The following is a 22,040-nucleotide window of genomic DNA, read 5'->3' as shown; positions in this document are numbered from 1 at the left end:
ATTCCTTCACCATATAATGCACTTCATCATATAAAATAATAGGTAGCAACAACAACGACCAAATCTCCCTCAAACCCCATACACTGTACAGAACCTCCGTAGAAGCAAAACGTGTATAAAGACGTGTTCGTTGTAACAGCACGAGAAAAGCCTCTAGCTCAGCTTTTCTCCAAACCGGGGTGTATAGTGGCTTTACTCTACCGTCTACCGTCTTATCTTTGAGCTAAATCGACAAAATCAACGAAAATAAAAAAGCATGCAGTACTGGAAGAAGAAACAAAAATGGCACCCCTTCTTGGTGCCAGCATGGCGCGGACCAGGATCGTAAAAGGTGGTCTACACACTACGCCACGACAATTTTCTACCCTTGGTGCGGTGCACCGATTCTGGTCCAGTTTCGATTTAACAAACTTTGCGGCGTTCCCTTTCCACACCGTATGTTACTTCCTTACCTCATGGTCGGCAAGTTTGTTTTCCGTTTTACTAGAATAACATGCTTCTGCAGCTAATACAAAGGGAGTTTGTTTAAGTGTTTATATACATTTTTGACCAGAAAGATTTCGACGCTCGAAAGAATTCGAAAGTACATTTTTATATAATAAATTCCACGCTTTCTTACAACAAACATAAGAACGGTTTCTAGCTCACGGGACACATAATCACGCCTTCAATCACTCCCAGATGGATCGTCGAGCCGTCAATAATCGGACCCTGTCGGCTACTGTCAAGGAAAATCTGCCCAACACCCGTAAACAACAACAACAGCAATAAATTAAGCGCTGGTTTTATTTTCCAAAAGTGTAATATTCCACCGCAAAACCATGGTAATTATAACTCCGTCCTCTACGATACTCTTGCGACAGCCAATGTTTTTTAACATTTTCCCTTTTCCACCTAGTCACGAATACAGACACGCAAAATGTCATTAAATTACTGGGTTGAAGGGAGGAACATCATAGGGGGAGAGTTAACCCCTAATGGTGGACATGGTCGCTGCGCCACCACCCACAAGGTACAATCCTGCCACGCACACATACACCTACAGGCACACACGGGCCAATATCCTTTGCTATCGGTCGACTTTTGATCTGAGCAACTGCTTTCAGCTCGTATTGGCGCATTCTGCCAGTAATTCGTCCGCAGTGAACGAGCTTCTTCACTCGCGCGGTCTTCCTACCCTGTGGCTAATTCCCTACCACCTCCCTCACCTTCCTTCACCCCTTTTATATCGCCATGAACTTGGTTTTTACTACTTCCTTCGCCATTCGCCTTGCTTCACTTGTGGCTGTCGATGTATGGAGTGAGTTCATTTTTTACACAAATATAATTTCAACAAAAAAAACACATTTCTATTCGACACGCGAAAGGAAGGTATCGGAGTTCAAAAAAAAAAACAATGACACAAAAAAAACAAACCCTTACAGGTATAGGTGAGTCACTGGCGACTAAAGCAAGTTTTAGGCTAGAATGAGCTGTACGCATCAGTTGATAGGAAAGTTTAGCTTGGGAAAACCTTTTGAATCGGTTTTGATACATACGCTGGAAATTGTTTTGCCTTGTCAATCAAGTCTATTGAATAACAAGTGCATTTTTTCGGTTATAGAGCCGATACCGATAGAAGGAAGATTTGGAATGCAATGCGCCATAATCAAGAGACACAATTGCTTCTGATTTATTTTCGTTTCAATCTGTTTTACATACTGACACGAAAGCTCTTTCAGTTTAAAAATAACATTGATTTAATTTTTAGAACATTTGCTGTATCGATAGCATACATGTGTTGCTTTGCATTGGTTATATTTAACAGTCAAATATTCGCCAATTGGTAACAAATTTAAATTTTTTAATCAAAACTGGCATGAGGCTTCTACATCTGTCCCCGATTTGGGCCATATCTTGACCGACAGCATCTCTTCACGAACAGTAAAGAAAACGGATTGAATGGATTAAGCTTTTCCAGATGATTGATCTTATTTTTATCCCATCACAAAACCTTCCCTTTTTTTTAAACCTGGTCCAATTTGCTAGTTCCTCACTCTCTATTCTATTCGCTCATTAAATAGACTCATCTGCGCGATCATGCTTTTTTGGAGCAAAATTAAAGGCACCTAGCAGCTTCAACGTGTTACGATCAACAACGATGAGAGAAACCGATCACACGCATTTGTAGATCATGTTCGCTCACATTGGGCGAGCATTTTACAACGATTCCAAACTCACACGCACTTGCTTTCTCGCTCTAGTGCTACGTCATCGCGGAAAGCCTGAACCTTTACAGTTCAAGTGGAAAAAAGCAGTCCGCGAGAGTGAAATAACAGAGGCTCCGACCGAAGAGAGCAAGTTCATTTAAGTCACCTGTACCTGTGCTAAGCGAGAGAGAGGGAGAGAGAACCCAGACTCGCCAAGCCACGCGGTGGTAGACACGCACGGGAGGAGCGCGCACTTGTACGGACCGGCACGGTGCACGGTTGGGCCTTCAAGAAAACGCGACTGTTTAGTTGTTCGCCTGTTGTCAAGGATACCAGATCGGGTTAGTCGAAACACGAACGAACCAACCAACAGTCGTCGTTGCGGACGGTGGTTGCCCCAGTAACGAAAAACTGCAAACAGACTCGAACTTGCGTTATGTTGTGGGCCATGTTTTATCTACCCCCCATTTCGGGCAGTCTACCCTTGTGACCCGCGAAAAATCGAATCCAAGAGCTGTAGTGTGTGTGTGTGTGTGTGTTTTTTTTGTGTATTTGTGACCCTTAGCACCAACTCCGGTTGATCCTACGAGCATGTGTGTTTGCTAGCCGACAGTGTGTGCGGTTGCTGTATGTGCTCGGACCACGGATGACTTAAACCCTATGTGTAGTGTTGTCTCTGTTCTTTTCCCCCATATTCATCCTTCCTTATCACACACGCAAGGACTCTCTTTCCTCTTTTTGTACGGGAAGGACCTTGTTCTCGTAGCTTAAAACACCATAGGCAGTGTGCGAACCGAGCGGATCATTCCGTGCTGCGAAGTGTTAAGATTTAGTAGGCATTTGGATTTAACAGTAACCAGGTGAACGGGGCGTGATAACGCCGAGGAAGAGTGACCGGTACGAAGTTCCGGTTCTAGGTGCTCAGGACCCTGCGACGGGTTTGATCCGCAGTCAAGCAATCAGTCGGTGACCGAAGGTCTACCAGAACCTACACGGTACCAGTGCGTGTGCAGTACCAGTACGGCGAGGGTCACACATCAACCAGTGCTAGAACTGTGCTCCACCATAGCAAGAGACATAGCAATAACCTGTGAAGTGATCGTCCCGTAAATATCGGCAAGCAGAAATAATCGAAAGTAACATCAAATTGGAAAACGAAACAGTGTGAATAAGAACGAGATCTTCTAATTGTTTAACAAAACCGTAAGCCGTAACATAACACCGCGCGGTAAAGCAATAGTTTAAGCCAGTAAAACGGGACTAGTTACGCTAGTTCACAGTGAGGTGAAGTTTACCGATAGTTAAAAGTGCTTCAAGTTCTAACAGTTTCTCAAAAACAAAAAAAGTAACTTCCAAAACCCGGAACGCACACTCGAAAAAAATCCCGGAAAGTGATCCGAGTCCGGTGTCTACCGTTAAGTCAACGTCACGGTGATGTGATTACCTGGTAAGTTATTGCACAAGTTGCCGAAAGCCTCTAAGAATGCCTTAACTAGAACCGAGCCGTAGTTTGCTTCTTTGTGATTTTTATTGCAATATGGCCATTTGTTATTTTTCTTGTACCTGGATCAATGTAATAAAACTGAAAACTTAACCACCACAAAGTGAAGGGAGACGGCCACAAACAGCTCACCGTAGTAGTGATTTCCTTCCTTTATTGAACCCAGTCTATCTCCCCGATTAAAAACAAAAAACGCATCACATACAAAAGCCAGGTTGATGAGACGTTCGCCCAACCGATTAAAGACGATCTGGGCTACCGGTTACAATTCGCTGACCATCACCACCCGTAGTGCCAGGGGAGAGGGTGGTTGGTACTGCACGTTGGTCGAAAGTCTTCCAAAAAACCTCGACCTCTAGACGGATCGCCCCGAACTTGTATAGCTTTAGTGTCCAGTGTTTTTGTTTTCGAAAGCCTAACCCATCCATGTCCATCCCCCTTGGCATTGTTCCGTGCCACCCTGGTCACGGTTCACCGAAATCCGGGCCATATAAACTTATCCATCCGGTCCGGAGATTTCTGGTTGGAGTTGCTCCGAACTGTTGTTCCGTGATTCACGCGCCTTACGCCTTGGTAAGCCTTTTTGGTGGTGCGCGTCCGATATGCCGTCACCGATACACTCCATTAAGCTAACGAGTCAATTTAAAAGTCCGGCAGGTAGCGCGGTACCTCGGCCGGCTTGGTCAGCTCACCATCATCAGCAGCAGCAGCAACAATATCTATGCTCGTGCGTTTGTACTGCCCGGCGACGCATGACGTGACGCATGCATCAAACGACTGTCAAGCGCCACAAGCCGTTCGGGTGGGAATTGATATTGAAAAATTAAAAACGGTGCATCAACTCATCAATTTCTCATCACCCATTTCGGCACCAGGCCTGGGGGGGGGGGGGTGGTGTCGATGGGCACCTGTCAATCGGTTTGTAGAATAATCGGACAGCTTGACAGCTTGAATTGATGGACCTTCTTGTCGCTCTTCCTTTCGATAGCATCAGCTGTCGTGCACCGTGAACTTGAGGCAAGTAGCTTAAGGCTTAAGGCTGTCGTTTATTGAAGCTAGTTCAGAGTTTATTTGATCTACATTATGGAAACGGATGTGGCGGAGGTTAAAGGTATTAGGCCGCGGAACCGGAACGCCTCAAAATTTGTCGACTCTGTTGTACCAGAATGGGTTTGCTCTGTGACACGTGTTCAACACTTCAACTCTTTTTATTCCTCCCCAAATCTTTCGCCATCGCCCGGTCTTTCTGCGCAACTTGGCGCACATGTATAATCATCACCCCATCACACTGCTGTTGCGCACCCCGACGCCCAACACTTTGCGAACCATTACTCAATGCCCGAAATTACTCCAACGCAAATGCGCTTAAACTTCATCTCTCGGTGGCGGTGCTACCTTTTGTTTCGAACCTTCATTAGGTGCGGTGTTCGCGTGCCACACACTGGAGCACCGTTTGAGGCCTCCACCGTTATTCTGGTACATGGCACATCCACATTCACTCTCGTCTGCCCGATAGGTGTCTGCGTGAGGGTTGTACTGATGGGTTCCATCAAATTGGCATCTGCAGCTGCAGCCATTTCCCAACAACTGCTCTCCAAAATCGATCATCGGTGCACCGGTTTGATTGTTTTTGTGTCGGAGTTTGGCTGCTCTCCACTTTTGTTCTTCGGATTTTTTTTTTTGCAGCACTGGCCTTACTTAAAGACATGCTGCAGAGAGGGACCCACGACTAGCGAAACCGAATCAGCAACACAGATGCAAATAATTTCTTGATTTCTTCATGCACCGAGTCGTGGTGGCCGATTTCCATCTCTCCTCCCTGTCCCGTGTGTGTGCGTCGGTGTTTTTCTCCAATTTTATTGCACACCTCTTCGGGGTGGCGTAATTGACAATGGTTGATCAATCGAATGGTGGGGGCTGTGTCAGCTTTGGCAGCTGCAGCTGGCGCAAGTTTGTTGTAGTCGAGAGTGCATTTGTTCGGGATTACGCGTGGCTAGAAATAAATGGGCCATATTTATCTTTTAATCGGCCTGCCGGAAGACGGAAATGCTTCTGACCAATGGGGATGTGGGTGTGGAAGGCAGATGATGGTAGATTACCTTACGCGGAACTGGTACACCAACATGACTGATTGTGCCAACGTCATGCTCAGTGTGAAAGAAAGTTGATTCCTCTTAATGCAGGGTCTTATCTGCGATTATGTTTGGGTAAAAGGTTTTTTTTCTTTAGGGCTAATTGATGTTTCATTGGCCACGAGTTTATCGAAGAGGGCAGTTAATATTGAATAATGTGAAAATGTTCATTAAGTACGAGTTGTGTGCTTTTAACGTCTTTTTTATTTCATGATAATTAAAAATGAAGACTACCGTGTTCTATTCCATATTATTTAGACATAAGTCGACACCAAAATTATTGTATGCATTATGAAGGTTCTAATACAGCGTTACAACCTCTTTTTGCTTTATTCTATCTACTATCGTACTTATTAAAAAATCTTTTCTGATATGTCTCTCTGTACGTTTTTACTTTGTTTTATATTACATTTAATGGAGAGAAAAAAGAAACGGAAGCGGTTATTTCAACCCTCGCTTACTAATTTATCAATCAGCTCAATCAATCCGATAATAGAAAAACAACTACCATACGAAAAACAAACCCTTTCCTACACGACACCATCCTTGATGACGCATTCAACCCCGTAGCCACGGCAGCTTTGCCCTGCTCGAAACCGATGTTTCAATTCCGAACCAAATCGAATCGATCGAACGCTCGCACGTGTGTCTTCCATATGCATTCCGGGTTTTCCGCAACAACAAAGCAACAACAACCCACATGCAGAAACACCTGCCTGCTAGAAACGGAACGCGCCACGAAGGACATTTCAAGGCTAGGGCCTGGTCCTGGTAGAAGAACAATAAAACCAAACAAACGTACCCCTAAATCGATAGACAGGTGCGAGGTTGTTGTGCCTCCGTTCCCCTTTTTCGAACTTCCCACAAACACATGAACGCATCAAATCATCCTCGCATCCTTCTGTGTCGTTTCTATCCCATCGCCCCCGTTCTGTTCCTTTCTCATCCTTGGCCGATTTCTGCTCCATTCATGACATTTGAATGTCGTTCGAAGGAAAAAGCAGTTCCACGTGAAAACTCACCACTCACAAGAAATCCGCACCTTCTGCTCCTTTCCGAGCTGTGCATTTGGGCGATTCTCATCCACCGAACGCAGGGCCCACCATTAACGTAATCAATAATTCTCCAACGGCCATTCACCTAGCTGATGGTGGTGGTGGCCAAGTTCTTGGTAAGAGGTACACGGAAAGTCAAAGCACCAATAGTCACTTTCTCTCTCTCTCTCTCTCTCTCTCTCTCTCTCTCTCTCTCTCTCTCTCTCTCTCTCTGTTTTGTCCAATGGGTCACACATCTTTCAGCTAGCGTTCGTCGTCTATCGCCAGGTTTTGGTGAGTCCCCGCGAACAGCTCACGCCACTAGCCACAATTTCTAATCGTACCGTACACGACACAGAACAAGCAAATGGTAGAGTCCTGCCGAACCGCGCCCTAGTTTTCTTCAACTTCCCGGTTTTCCCTTTTTTTCCTTTCACCTCGACACGTCCTGTCCTAAGGACACACCACGGCTCCCCCTACATGGACCTTCATTTATTTTTATGACACATTTCACCTTTTGCTGCTCGTCATTTTCTAAATCAACCGCTCCACACCGACACTCCTCTGCCTCTTCCACCCATCCTTTTTCGTTCGTAAGTTAGCGATAGTGATGGTGTTAATAATGACGAAGCATGTTCCTTTCCACGACCATTTTGTGCAGCAAACACACGCGACTATCACTGTTCCCTCTGCTTGAATAAAATCAGCTATCACCTTAAAACATTAAGCATAGTAATCAAAGGACATCGGGCGTGAGCTCTCATGCTTTTTTCCTACATTTAAGCGATAAATTTACTGTCTATTTCTCTAAGCCAAATACCGCTCAGTTTAGCTTTCAATTACCCATGCAGTAACAGGCACAAAATCGCCCTTAACATAGCTAAAGCATAACCATTACAAAAAGGAGAACAAAGGTCGTAATAGTTTATAATTCGAATAATGACGACTACCACTGCGAACAGGGCAGGAACAAGCATGCAAAAATCATAAACCTTCCTCGAGTTATAAAAATAGGCTTCCTTCCTTGCCTTTCCTGCCCCGAGCCGAACGAAAAGCTCCCATTTATATCCTAATAATAAAAAAAAACAAAAGAATGAAATAAATCCACCTGCATGCCGGGGCGGTTCGTCGGTTGAACCGTGAACGTCGTGTGTAAACTACCGTGACCAATTATGGACCTTGGCACTGGGAGAATTCACAGTGATCGTACCGTACCGTTCTGTGGATCTTTTCGTGCCATCGTTCAAATTTGGTATTACCAGCGGCACCGTACGCACACGTCACCTGTCCGTCAGTGGTTTGTGTTTTATTTTTCAGGGAAAAAATTGCGATGCAACAAACCGTACAACATTGGGAGCGGAAAGCTGAGCATCTTTTGCTGTACAGCGCGGTCTAGAATCAAAGTGAAAATGGTCGAGCAAGTGGTAACGATACGTTGAAACATTCTACTTTAAAAAATGCGGTCTTGCATTTGTATAATAGAGTAGAGTAGAACAATTCGATAAGCATGGTTAGTTTAAGTATGATATTTCTTAATCGACATTTATCCATGTTTCAAAATTTCCCATAATTATTTGAACTTCAAATTTTCAAATGAGCAATTTAATCCTAAATAGCTTTCCGCTACTAACCAACCAACTAATGCTTGGACACACACGAAAACTTTTAGCGTTAAGTGTATTTTTTTATACAATTGTAACTATCTATAAAATTATTGCTATAAATCAATTGCTATTAAACTAATCATAAACACAAATTAAGATCAATTAATTTCAGTTACTAAACCAATTTGTAACTAATTGCATACATCCTTAATAAGCGTGCTCTACGCTTCAGAAGTGATTTCATAAGTAAAAACCTTTTAAAAAGACAGTACGAAGCATATTGAAGAAATCAAATATAGCGTAGGTGTACCTTTGTGCCAATACATCCCATCAATGCTATTGACATCGAAGTATAGCTATTGCAATACCATTATGTTATGGGAAAGTAACGTCACAAGATATATGTTTCTTCGTACATTCAATTTTATGCATTTCATCTGTCGGAAATTGACCTGTAACTCGGTCAGCATTGATCCGATTGATGTGTGTCCGCATTTTAAATGAGCAGAGCTTCATTCTGAACAATTTAATCATAACCACTAATTACAACTTAGCGGAAGGGAACTAAATTTAGTGTTTATATCTATTAATGCTTACCGCGAAAATAATTGCTCTTTGACTTTTTCGAATCACTCTTGCTCTTTTCTTTCTGTTCAGAAAAACAAATCACTCGGCCAAAACATGCTCAGTAAAACCAAAACCAATCTCCTTATCTCACAACAAATTTGCAATGCTAATACCGTTTCGGATTTGTTTGCACTCATTTTCTTTAAACAATTTGCCCCATATATTTACGCTCTCTGCGTTATAAGACAGCTTAATGTGCTGATCAGGGCCCAGCGCTGACAGGGACGGGTTTCGATATCAGCCCATAATTATCAGCCCTCCCGCGGATTGTTGCACGCTCGCGCTGGGAAAGCTACACCCATCGTGTGCGTTGAAAAATGCAGAAAATGAAGCTCCACGATCATCACTTAGGGTAGGGTGCTGGAGGAAGCCAGGGAAGGGTAATGCGCGGGACAAATAATAATGTCGGGCCGGGCGAATGATTAACACCGTTGCAAAATCGTATCAAATGGCACACCAAGAAATCAACACACGGCAACGAAATACACATCTTCACCAGTCTGCCACCCGGGAAAGTGGTTCGCGAACAATCGAGTCGCCCGCCTGATAGTGCGAGGGCCGCCTACGAGTGAAACAAATTTTTCCGACGACAACAAACAAGTTACACCTGCGCAACAGCAAAGATACGCACGCGCTGGGGTTGTTCCAGGAGTGACAAAACAATACACATTCCATGGCTACCGCGGGTTTACAGATTTACACAGCGCGAGCGTGGCACCAGTGGGTAATCTTAAGCGCTCCCTCAGGGCGTTCAGGTGACTGGGGCGGGTATTAATGAAAGCAAAATGAAAATTAAAACGAAAAAAAAGTCGTGCAATAAGACCACACATAAAGCCCATCACGAAAGTCACCCCTGAAAGGGACAAATGGAAAACAATGGACGACAAATGCCTGTGCAGCCTGTCAACCTGTCTCCAGAAACGCATCGCACAATGAGATCGGAATCCCAAATGATAAGTTGACAAGGCTTTCTCAACTTCAAGTTGCTGCTGGGCGTGACCACCAAGCATCATCCGCTGAATGGCAGAAAGTAGACGATCACTAACTAATTTGTGATCTGATTACGCCCGATGCAATGGGCACCGTTCACTGCTTCCTGGACGTTTGAAAAACAATAGTTCCCGGCACGATTACGTGCACGCTTCGGGGGTCGGCGAGATGTGGCGAGATCGGTTTAAAAAAAAGGGGTGAAAAGATGATCGGTAGAATTTCACTTCAACAGCCACCGTGCATTTACTGCGCCTTTTACAATGGCCGGTTTTTCTCGTGCACGAAAGGCAAAGGTGTAAAGTGCAGCATGCAAAAGCTGCAAAACACAAATGGTGATCATGGGCACGCTCTGCGCATTTGTGCGCTACTTCTGTCTGTCGATTATCGCAACGCGAAGACGATTCTTTTCCCTTTCGTTTCGTGAGGCGATAACGTGACGTAACCCGTCCTTTCTTTCACGCCCATTCACACCCAACTTATTATCGATCTGTATGCCATTTCGGTGCGCCCTGCTGTTGACTTCTGTTTTTCAACAGTTTAATTTGTTATTTTCACCATTCCCACTTTTTTGTAATGCTATCGAAAACCATGTAACAATTTGTGAAGCAAACACACACACACACACACCCAATTGTGGTTGAATATTTCTGTTTACAAAAAAAAACAGAAAAAAACACATTTTTTTCTTCTTTCCTTATTTACCCATTTTGTGTGAAAATGAATCTGGGCTCCCTCGAAAAGAAAAGCGAAAACAATTCTCACATTGAGGATAAAAACGTTTTAATGGAAAGGTTCACCATCATCAGCCGCCGTATAGAGTAGGAAAAAAGGGCACCCTCTAATTAAGGGTGAATTGGTGAAGCTGAAAGTGGAACCAGTTGCAGACGATTTACGCAAACGATCTTCTTGCAAATGGGAGGGAGCGCAGCGCTTTTCATCTCGAGCTTAAAATTATGATTTCCATCGTACCCATATTCCAGCCATAAATGAACCGGCATGCCATCTTTCACCAACCCCACCGGTAAGGGCAGATGGGTGGAATTGTTTTCCCCTACACCCTGCCCTACATACAAGCGGCCGGTGACGATTTCTCAACCAGCCCTTAATGACCATTAAAATCTGTCCAAAAGGTAATTTGGTTGAGTGGCGCCGTTTTATTTTGGACTACCGCATTGCTTCGCAACCGCATCGATCCATCTGCAAACGGATCTAATTGGACGTGATGTACAGGCATCCGCTTCTTGAATGATGTGAAGCAAAGCCAAACTCTTCAGATCAGGTGTAATCAAATATTAGTTATTGCTCAATGTGCGGTACGCCAAGCGTGTACGATATAATTTTAATTCCATTAACATCGCTCGCTTGGCATTAGCAATTGATACGATGAAGGTTTTGAGGGCCTTTGCTTTTTTTTTTATTTCTTGGTGTGTGTTCCCATCTCTTAAACTTATATCTTCAATTACAAGTGATACGGTTATAAAATAATCCTTTTTTTTGTTGATAATTTATTGTGTAAAAAGTTGCGAAACGTCTGGTCGGTCTTTTTGTCTGGTGCGTTGATTACAGGGCGGGCGTGGACTTAATGGTGGCTCTTTTATATGTATTTATAAATTTTTATCACCTTCCGCGTACACGCCCCAAAACATCGATCGCACTACGCCCCTCAGTTGCATCATAAGAGCCAGTACAGTGTTGATCGGATAAAGGAGAGAAATTTTACAAATCCCGTGATACATTGCAGTCAAACGATGTAACATTTTTATTAAGCAGTTCGCTTGCATTCGTGGGTTCGTCACTTGTTTTTCGGTACCCGCTAATTGAAGTCTTTTGTATTAAATATGAATAAAATGCTATTCTATACTAAATAGGGTGAATCGATTTAAAAAAATAAACTTTTAAACCCAAATTTTAATGTTTGCTATGTTAAACAACTTGAAAAAAAATTTAATATACAAAAATCAAAAACTTTTTGGTCAAAATTCCAACCGAATCAGCCTTAAACCTTCACCATAGCTTTCATACTGTACCTCATCATGTAACCGATACCAATGGATTTAAATTACATTCTATTTAACATCACTTTTCATTTGCCATCCCAATTGGCCCTGTAGCCGAGCTAATCGACTCATCTAAATAATTCCATCAAACTACCCAAAAACGGCACATCATTAACTCAGCAGACGCTACGCAGACATAGTATGCCTTTTGCACGTCGACGAATTGATTTCCGTACGCTCCTCAATCCGTTCCCATTGCTTACACAACTACTCCGGCTCCGTCTTCATCAAGCTCGAGCCCTGTATGCATGTGCATCGCGCTCAGCACAGCTCTTTGCCGTGAGTGAAATTCGTGCATTCCTGTGTTTGTGGCCGTTCTAAATGAGACGCTCCTCCCCACAAGAAAACGCTCTGCCAGCCTTTGTCCAACTTTCATTGTATGATGTGTATATAAGTTAACACCTTCACCATTGTGCCTTTGTGCTTCTCCGATCGCCGCATCCAATCAAACCTCCCATTTTCCAATTCCAAAACTGATGGTGATTTATTTAGCTCGAAACTGTGCATCGCTTTCGGTCGGTGAGGCAGATGGTGAGGTGCTGCATCAAATCGTACGTCGGACAAACAACGATCGCGGTGCAAAACATCTGCTTTACGATTATTGTGCGTATGAGGCATTAAAAGAAATGAAAACTCAGCGATGCGATCGTTTCTGCGATCGATCATCTTACACTAAGACGTTTCTTTTATTGGTCGGTCGATTAATAGTGCCGCGATCATCGTGCCCACAAATGGCACGAGGCTTGGGGGAAGTGAAGGAAAACTATCACTTTAAGCACGTGGTAGGGTGGCTTTGTTCTTGTGTTATCACTTGTAATCCGGTACATACTGGACAAACACTCACACCTACAGTGAAGGCGGCATCGCATCCATCCAATGATTGAGCGACCCAACCAGAGCGGAACATATGTTTTTTTGAGCCCTTGCCCAGTGTGTCCGGCCTTCCTTTCCGGCTTCAAATCTGCGTGTTGTGCGTTTTGTGTGAGCATACGTTTCGGTTGTTTTTTCATGGCCACCAATCAGCCCTCCACAAATTGTAAGCAAACAAGCCGCGCGGTTAACTTTCCTTTCGATTTGCAATGCAAAACGTTCGTACGAGAGAATTGTGTACGAATGACTTGGCACAAGTAACGCGCCAATTATCTAATGGAAAATCTAGTTTTAAATATTTTATACTGCCATAACTGCATTTGCAAAATTTGTGTCAAAAATCAAACCCCAAAGCAGATACAGCGTTGATGAATCCGGAAAACCGAACCCAAATCGTTTGTGGGCCACATTTTTAGGTTTGTTTTCAAGCTTTTCTCTCCAGCAAACTCTTCTTCCCATTCGGTCAGCTTATAACGCACTCGGTTAAAAATTAGCCAACACCTCTCCCGGTATATAATGGAAAGCAATCAGCTAACGAAAATGTGCAGCCACACGGTACGGAAGTCGAAGCAAATGGAATCATATACACAGGACGGACTTTGCTTCTTTTTTTTTCGCTTGCCAGCCTTGTTGCTTCTCATCGTTTTAGTGCTACACGCCCGATATTTGCCCGATGGTCGATGGTGTGTTTGCTTCGCCAATTGTTTAACTAATGGGTTTCTGTGTCAGCGGAAGTCGGCAGCGGGATTGCTGCGAGTCGATTAATCGCACTAAATGGAGTTACGAGAGTGCGCTAGCATCCCTTTTCCGATACTCATGGGGTTATGGGATAAATAAAGGGGGTAGGGGGGGGGGGGGAGGGGGGGTACCAGAAAAGTGTAGTATGAAGGGCTAGGTTCTGAGGATTTTAGTTTTTAAATCGATTGATGTAACTGTTTTGATTTATTGTTTGCTATAAAATGCACCTATTAAAACTGTTTGTTTGCGTATTTATCAGAAAATGATATATTTCAAGCTTTCAAATAGTTTTAAAAGAAAATTGAAAAATTATAAAATAATTAGTTTATCTTGTTCGAAAATGGTTTGAAAAATAATTAAATTATACTATACTTTCTACTTATGCTGTATACAACCACACAAATACATAACAGTTTCATCTCGTCTAACAAAGAATACAGAACACATTCATGAACAAAGGAATGTTTGTGGCCCTACACAGAACAGAACAAACAGAAGCCAGATCAAAACGCAAAACAAAAATCACCTATCCCCTGTATGACCGAAAGCCGGCACTATGCTACAATGATTGCGTACATAAATTGCCACAACCTCAGAAGTACCTCTACTTTGATGTTCAACGTTCGTTTTCATCGTACCATGAAACGAAAATGATTTTGCAAATTGTCATGCTAAGGCTTAAAAAAAAAGAGCTTGCCCATTTAAATGAAGAAATTCATCCAACGTGTCAACGATCGTTACGGGTCAGAAAGTTATGCAAATCATAAAATTGTCAGTCTTTTTTTTATTGCCTCAAATTTTTAATAAAAATCCTTCATTTACTCTACTGCTGCTTACACTGAATCATAATTAGCTTACATTTATTAGTATATGTACGTGCGGAAATAAATGTAAAAAACCAATCGTTGCCACTTCCGCATCGAACCGGAGATGGAAAATAGTGATGGAATCGCGAAAAAAAAACAACTTATCAACCATTAGCGAAACGATGCGCGTACGGTCAATTAAAAAAGTTAAGCGCGGAACACTTTTCACCACCCTCGGTGGTATGTGAAAAAGTGGCTTTGCATGTGTTGGAGGAGGGGATGAAACATCTGCGAAATCATTAATCAACCAAATTATCTAAACAAAGTGCTAGTGCATCCAACGCGGGAAAAAGACTACTAGGCCCTGAATACACCCGGCTAATCGTCCTCCAAATCGAAACAAACAAATTGAGAAAATTGGGGAAAAACTTTCGCTCACCGATAAATCTAACCGTTTGTCGGTGCGTACGGGGCTTGGGGCATTGATGCAAATTAGAACAGGTTTCATCTTTAACGTTTCAAAACGGATCTAAAGTTGATACGTGTGGATTGCCTCAGAGAAGCAATTAAAGCCGATACCACCGTGATTAAATTTGGCACAAACTTTCATTATAATGCTTTGCTTCTCTAACGGCGTCTAATGATTGTAGCCCTATTTATCTGCGTGGATTGGTGATTTTAATCCAGTGAACAAACAGAATCATATCCTGAGCATTACTAAGAAGTGGGACATATACCAGTGTTGTGAGTAAAAACTCTGAGGAAAAACTTCCTTCCCTAGCTCTTGGAGCTTCCTGGGCCCAAGCAACCGACCAAATCTTAACGACCAACTAAATTAGACTTAACGTAAGCGATTACAAATACCCGGTGACCGGTAAGACATTTTTAAATTTCACTTTCTTCAACAAACATTCGCTTTACTACCGATGACTCAGTAATACCACCAGATGCATAACAGTCTTGAAATCATTCTTGGAAGAACGGCAAAACCCACCGTATGGGTTACGAAACAAACGAAATAACAAACCACACTTTTTTTTTTCTTTTTTTGCAACGAACATTGCTGAGCCATGTTTTATCGATCAAATATTCACCAGCCCACACTTTTATACACTCTCTCTTTCATCCACATGGCAGCGTGGACGGTGTGCGAGCAAGTGCAGCGCCAAAACCGAAATATGGCACCCCAAAACTCGACCCTGATTCACAACGATTCGACTGGGTCCGGGGCCGTACCCAACTCGGCCGAAGAGCTGAGCAGCTTCAGCCCTATCCTGCCACCGAGGAATCATCATCATCATCATCACCACCACCATCATCATCATCACCATAGCCACCGTACCCACCAGCGCCAAAGCCAACCAAACCGTGCCGAAGACATCGAGGGTCCTCCCTATGCTACTAGCACTCTTGACGCAAGGCGACCCAACGATGAGACGCAAGCGCTCAACACGAAAACTACCACCAACGCTAGTGGCAGCAGCAGCAGGACGGACATGGATAAAGCGGCTGTAGCCAAAGCCACAACCACCAAACCATCGACCTCGTCCGGCAACGTTGCATCCACGTCGAGGGGTGGCAGTTTCCGAACGGGTGGCGGAGTGACCTCGGATCGGGAGTTGCAATCGCTGCCGGCCGGTTGGTCGTCGGTTGCTGGTGAGACGCTACCGGAACCGGCAGGACCTAGAATGTGTGGCACCGGTCGGGGTACTGTGAAGCGTGAGCTGGTAAGTTTTACCCTTTTGGTTGCGTGTTACGGACTGTCCTCCCTTGTCCCTATAATTTATCCACCCCCTTACACATCCAATCCCCTCTTTACTTCCCCCTATTTGCCTGGGGGAAACATGGTTCGATTATTAGAAGACAGTGGGGATGCGCTTGTAGTATTGCTATTATGCAGGCATACAGTCCGTGCGAGTGTGTATGGCATTTAGGTGAAAGTAAAAGGGCAATTTGATTGAACTAGCTACACTACAAAACTAAAAAAACGTGGTAAACTATTTTGGGGGGAGGTGGGCACACAGACACACAAACCAATATTACCCTGTTTGATCAATAAAATCCAATAAAAGACCAACTCTTGCTCGCGTAACATGAAGCTGATCATCTCTGTTTGTGGTAGATAACAGAGTACTGGTGAGCTATTCTGCATGGTTCTCCTTTTGTGTGTCTTTTTTACAGTTATAATCGCCTGTGTGTACCATCAATGTCTTGTCTGTAGAGCAGGCAAATACAATTATTTTTATACGGAATTTGCGATGATGATTTTGCGTACGCAGGCCAGACCTAGCCAGCAGCGAGTTTTAGCTTAAAATCGATTCCACAAAACCCAAAAAAATGGCAGGTCCTTCCAAGACCTTCCGTTGTAGGACATTTTAGTTGACATTTTAGTACATCTTTCAAACTCTTTTGAACGATTCTGCCACATTGTACGAAGAATCTACAACGCCTACATTTATGCAATTAAATTTGAGTAGTAAATTCTACAACGAAAGGCTTCCGAATGACTTTCACTTAGTTTTGCTAGCCCAAGAATGTTGCAAAATGAGTTAAATATCAAAATTCTTTACTGGTGATCTCTGTTCATAAGGCCTACACACTCAACTCTTATCTGTCATGGTTTGATGTTGAATAGCCTTTAAATTTGTAGGCTTTTGTAGTACATTAATGGCTTTATAATTAGGATAAAACAGTAACATGCTTGACTGATGTTCCAAAAATCAGAGGTCGTGTCCAGGAACCACTGTCGATAAAGTAACCGAATAATATTTATAAAACTTCTATTCTTTTCGTTGTCGAAACTGACGTACGTATCTTCGGTTCAGTATGAAAAGCCTTCAATCTCCTTACATCCTTCATCCCGTTTTTCCTTGATTGTAAATCCGTAATAACGAACTGTAACTCACCAATAAAATTCCTCCCATTTTGTGTACCCATTTGCACAGTTAAAATCCATCCCGTACCATAGCCACACGCACGAGACAAAACAGTACGCCGAAACTGTCGACACGGACGATAGCAACGGAACGGACGATACGGATGATGCGTACGATGGGACACCGGAGCCGCCAAAAGCAGAAACACCAACCACGTCCACCGAACCGGATCCCACCGTTACCGACATTGAAATACCGATCTGGATCCGGGGCGAGGCACGGTTCGTATCCGGCATCAACGGTACGACCACGTGCAGCAACATTATCCGGGCGCTGATCGACGACGAAATCCAGAACGGAAACTATGGCCCAGAAGGTAGGGTAGAGCTTGTTTGATTTTTATAACAAGAAAAAAGCTCCGTTCCCTGTATTTGCTTCCACTCTTCTAAAGTATGACGTTCATTTTTTTAAAATAATGTTAATTACACCATTTTTCTTCTCCCTAACTCTCTCCTTCGCTCTCGTTGGCGCACCGTTGTTTCTGGTCTTTTGCGCAGATGTCGCAGTGTCGCGTGACGTGAGCGATTACGTGATAATAGAACGATGGCGTGAGGTCGAACAGGTCCTGACTGGCGACACACGAATCCTTTCCATCTGGAATGCGTGGGGCGACGCTAAAAATGAGGTAAGTTAGCGGGGGGAGTGTTTAATGGTGGATTGTGCCATGTAACACGGGTGCCTACGCTGCCACTGCGGATATTATTATTCTTAGTGACGCCATTTGGAATTCTTGATGGAGTTTTTTTTAAGAACCAAGAAACCACTTGCCAAAAAAGTGTGACGTGAGCAAGACTCCAACAAGCTTTCTTCAACTTTGCCCCTACTGTACGCTTATACACTTTTCTTTGCCCTTTCTTTCGATTTCTTTCTTGCCGGCTATAGGTGCAGTTCCGCTTGAAAATAAATAAAACTAATCTGGAAAAAGGCGCAGGCGGTAAGGTAAGTTTGACTTCTGCTGCTGCTGCTGCTGCAAAGCTCTATCGACACATCTCACTCGCGATCGATAGACAGGTTGGACATTCATCATCATTAATCTTTTGCTTTCTTCGCATTCACGCTCTCTTGGAAATAGGAAAATAAATCGAAAAAGCAGAAGGAAAAAATCGGACTCATTAATCGCATGATGCGCAAGGTGCTCAAGCAAGGTGAAGCGATTCAGAATCATCTCTCGCAAATCAGGTAACTTCCTTTCGTTATGTTAGGCTTACCCAATTCTCACACAACTCTGCTCACCTTTCGCCATTTCGTTCTCCAATTTCAGTCAAAAGTCAACGGAGAAACGGCAGCAGGAAAAGTTTCGCAAGTACGTGCGCAAAAACTGTGGCAAACATCTCATCATGGAGAACTTTCTGCACGATGCGGCCACAAACAATCTGTCCGACGGTTCAGTCGACGGTGAACCACTGGTTACGGTGACGGCGAACGATCGTAACGCGAAAGATGCCAAAGTGCGTCGCAGCACGTTCCCCGGGAAGTTACTCTTTACCGCACGCAAAACAACATCGGCCACCGCTAAACGGCCCGAGGAAAAGGTAGGCCGAGTCGTTAGGAATGTACTGTTCGAATCGTCCGATCAGTTGGCCGATGGTGCAAAAGCGAACGAGGATGAGCTGCTGCTCGTGATTGACCACACGTCCGATAGTGATAGTGGTATCTTCACCAACAATCATGCCCACAGCCGGCGAGACACGGCACTACCGAAACGGCCCAACTTTGGCTCGATGATAGAGATCGATCGGTACACCAAGGATGGGGACGAGCTGGAGGAGATCGCTCCAAACGAGGAGCAACCTGATGCGTCGTCAACGTGTGACGCCACTAAACGGCAGCAAAAGTATCACCGTTCCAAGCGTCGGTACGATTCGTTGCGCTGCCATCATCAGAATAGAAGACGCGAGATGCTAGAGTATGCCCTGTCGGAGGACGATGGTGTGGCGTCCTCAAGCGGTGGAAGAAGATCGGCCGATCGTGACCAGGAGCTGGTCGAGCTGGTCCACGACAATGACGATGACGACGACCAGGAAGCGGATGAGCTGGCAGAGCACGAGGAAGATTTTACACCTCCGGTCGATGACTTCGAGTCGGATCTGGAGCAGTGCGATCTGCGCAAGGGTACCTTTAACCGTACCTCGTTCCGGTTCGATCTCATACGGCAGGAAATCGCGACCAAGATGGCAGAGATGCAGCATCTGCTCGAGCAGGAGGAAGAGTTGCTGCGACGGTTGAAGCTGAAAAGTGCCAAATTTCATGCCGAAAATCAAATCTACCGTTCGCACATCGGGCTCGACTTTCACGTAGAGCGACTGCAGCAATCGATCGATCGGTGCGCGAAGGAGATCATCGAGATCGAGCAGCAGCTGCTGGAAACCAAGATGGAGATAGAGGAAAAGTCACCATTGATCGATAACTTGCGATCGTTGCTCGAAGCCCAGCAGGAAGCCGGTGGCCAATGCTATCGGCGGTCAGCGAAACACCAGCCAAACGAACAGCGGTACGGCATGACGACCCACATCCGGACGGGGTCGGTCAACGAAGCGGAAGCGCTCAGTGCGGACACGAGCTTTACCCATGCGCCGGAAACGACCACATCGCGCAACAGTCTGCAGGCACCGCAGGCAGGTCGGCAGCGCAAATCGTCCCACCTGGCGGCGAACGAGTCGGTCGAGTTTGTGGACAATATTTACGAATTTTGTGATAATAATCAAAGTTTTGTCGTTTGAAGCTTCTTTGGCAAAACCCAACGGTCAAAACAGCGCCAACTGTTATAGCTTAGATTTAGCACATGATTGCATACGTACGTAGTAGTATTCGGTCACCCGTTTTGTTAAGTCCGCAGAAGTAAGCCAAGAAGCAGCGAGAACGTAGGTAACGCGCTAAACGGAAACGCTTCGGTACATCGTGACCTTTATTTAAACAACGAATGTTACAGTTCTATTTTTATCTGTTATATACGAATGCCCGTAACTTGTCTCTCCGTCCGTGAACAAAACAGTGCGTTATATATTTAAATAAATATTTACCCGTACGAGAGTAACCAGAACTAGGTGCTGGGATATCTGAGAGGTGACCGTTTTCGTGTTATTGATGTTCGTGTACTAAAGCAAGACGTCCGAAAATTACTTGTTTCAATTAGAAGTCTCGCCTTGGTCATGGAGGTTGAATATTCGCGCTTAAAGGAAATGTGACTAATCTTGTCTAATGCTTTCATTTTTTTTCTTTTTTATCCTTGGGATGCTCAACTCAGTCAGACTGTGTAATTCAAAAATAATAACACAATTCTTTCTTACCAACATAAATATTAATTGCGTTTAGAGTCCTTATTAATTTCAAAGCACTTCCAGTACTTCACTAAAATCCACCATGAATCCACCTGATGCCTTTTAACCGAATTATTTCTGGATCTTCAAGATTTTTCAAAATGAGACGCACGATGTGCATTTTTTTTTCTTTGGAGCTACCGCGCCAAGACTTTGACAAGTGGCGCGCGTAATTTTGACAGCTTGCACACTGGGTCCCCTTCGGATATTGTGGAAAGAAAAAAAAACATAAATCACGAGAGAAATTTGAAAATCACAGATTAGACCAGCATTGAAGTAAATTTTGTTACGGTTTCTACATGAATATAGGCTTATCTATATTTGAAATGTGTTGGCATCAATTTAATAAACATATGATCGCCCAGCACTCCAAGGCAATTTATTTCAATCTCGCATTCGCAAAACAGAACATAATCGTACCTTATAGCTTCTAGTACAATATGCCTGGAAATAAATTACAAGCAATTCAATCACCATCTTTTATTTGTACGTTTGATAACTTTCAAACGAAATAAAATTTAAAATAAATCGTATAAATCACAACGTACCGAACCGCTTACTGTAAACGAATGCACCAAACAACACAGCTGTCAAAATAAGCCTCAGTGGCTGTCACCAAAAAAACCCCTCTAGAGAAAATTTTGCATGCCAAGCACACGACTTTGTACATATTCCGTTTATTTCCCTCAAAATTAGCTACTAAAACGCACTTCCTTCAAAACCAGTAAGTAATTATCGCGTAAAACTCGCTCACAGTGATACAGTGAGTCGGGAAAATATATCCTCAAAGCTCCCACTGGATGGTCGGTGGGAAAACACGGTTCCAAAGTGCAATTGATCCACCATACCCATGGCTGACGCACACACTCCATGCATAGTTGTGATGTTCTCGAAACTGCGTCTCCCACCACCATACGCTGGGCAAGCGAAGGAGCGGAACTGCACGTTAACCGGGCTGTATACCCGTTTTCCATTCACTTCATTGCAGCAATGGCTCGCGGACATCAGAAAATTCAATCGCAGCAGAAAGCGCAAGAAAAGGCGGCCAAGCTCAAGAAGCAACAAGGCCACGGTTTGAGTGATCAGATGAAGGCGGCCCAGAAAGCACTCGTGTTTTCCTGTGCCGTTTGCAAATCCCAGATGCCCGATCCCAAAACGTACAAGCAGCACTTTGAAAACAAGCATCCCAAAAACGATCTCCCAGCGGAACTGAAAGATGTCTAGGCGGTGCGCGCCAAC

At 44.0% G+C, this 22,040-nt stretch overlaps 3 protein-coding genes across 3 annotated transcripts in view; 2 read left to right on the top strand and 1 right to left on the bottom strand.

Moving 5' to 3' along the window:
* LOC126563470 (acireductone dioxygenase) overlaps positions 1 to 22,040 on the bottom strand; it is a 568,562-nt gene that overhangs the window by 446,873 nt on the left and 99,649 nt on the right. The window lies entirely within an intron of this gene.
* On the top strand, positions 15,724 to 20,204 carry LOC126561617 (uncharacterized). Its single transcript, XM_050217877.1, has 6 exons — positions 15,724 to 16,275; positions 17,494 to 17,800; positions 17,982 to 18,109; positions 18,367 to 18,423; positions 18,557 to 18,663; positions 18,746 to 20,204. The coding sequence occupies exons 1-6, from the start codon at positions 15,727 to 15,729 to the stop codon at positions 20,202 to 20,204; spliced, it is 2,607 nt and encodes an 868-aa protein (XP_050073834.1). The 5' UTR covers positions 15,724 to 15,726.
* LOC126563435 (zinc finger protein 706-like) lies at positions 21,433 to 22,025 on the top strand. Its single transcript, XM_050220080.1, has 2 exons — positions 21,433 to 21,525; positions 21,790 to 22,025. Exon 2 carries the CDS (start codon positions 21,792 to 21,794, stop codon positions 22,023 to 22,025), a length of 234 nt encoding a protein of 77 aa, XP_050076037.1. The 5' UTR covers positions 21,433 to 21,525; positions 21,790 to 21,791.

This window comes from Anopheles maculipalpis, chromosome 3RL, assembly GCF_943734695.1.
Source record: "Anopheles maculipalpis chromosome 3RL, idAnoMacuDA_375_x, whole genome shotgun sequence".
In the NCBI taxonomy this organism is placed as follows: domain Eukaryota; kingdom Metazoa; phylum Arthropoda; class Insecta; order Diptera; family Culicidae; genus Anopheles; species Anopheles maculipalpis.
This window is presented reverse-complemented; position numbering and strand designations above follow the sequence as displayed.

Coding starts and splice junctions, on each gene's coding strand:
- LOC126561617 (XM_050217877.1), top strand. CDS start 15,727: ATGGCACCCCAAAACTCGACCCTGATTCACAACGATTCGACTGGGTCC. Junction 18,110..18,366: donor GGGGCGACGCTAAAAATGAG/GTAAGTTAGCGG, acceptor TGCCGGCTATAG/GTGCAGTTCCGCTTGAAAAT. Junction 18,664..18,745: donor AATCATCTCTCGCAAATCAG/GTAACTTCCTTT, acceptor CTCCAATTTCAG/TCAAAAGTCAACGGAGAAAC.
- LOC126563435 (XM_050220080.1), top strand. CDS start 21,792: ATGGCTCGCGGACATCAGAAAATTCAATCGCAGCAGAAAGCGCAAGAA.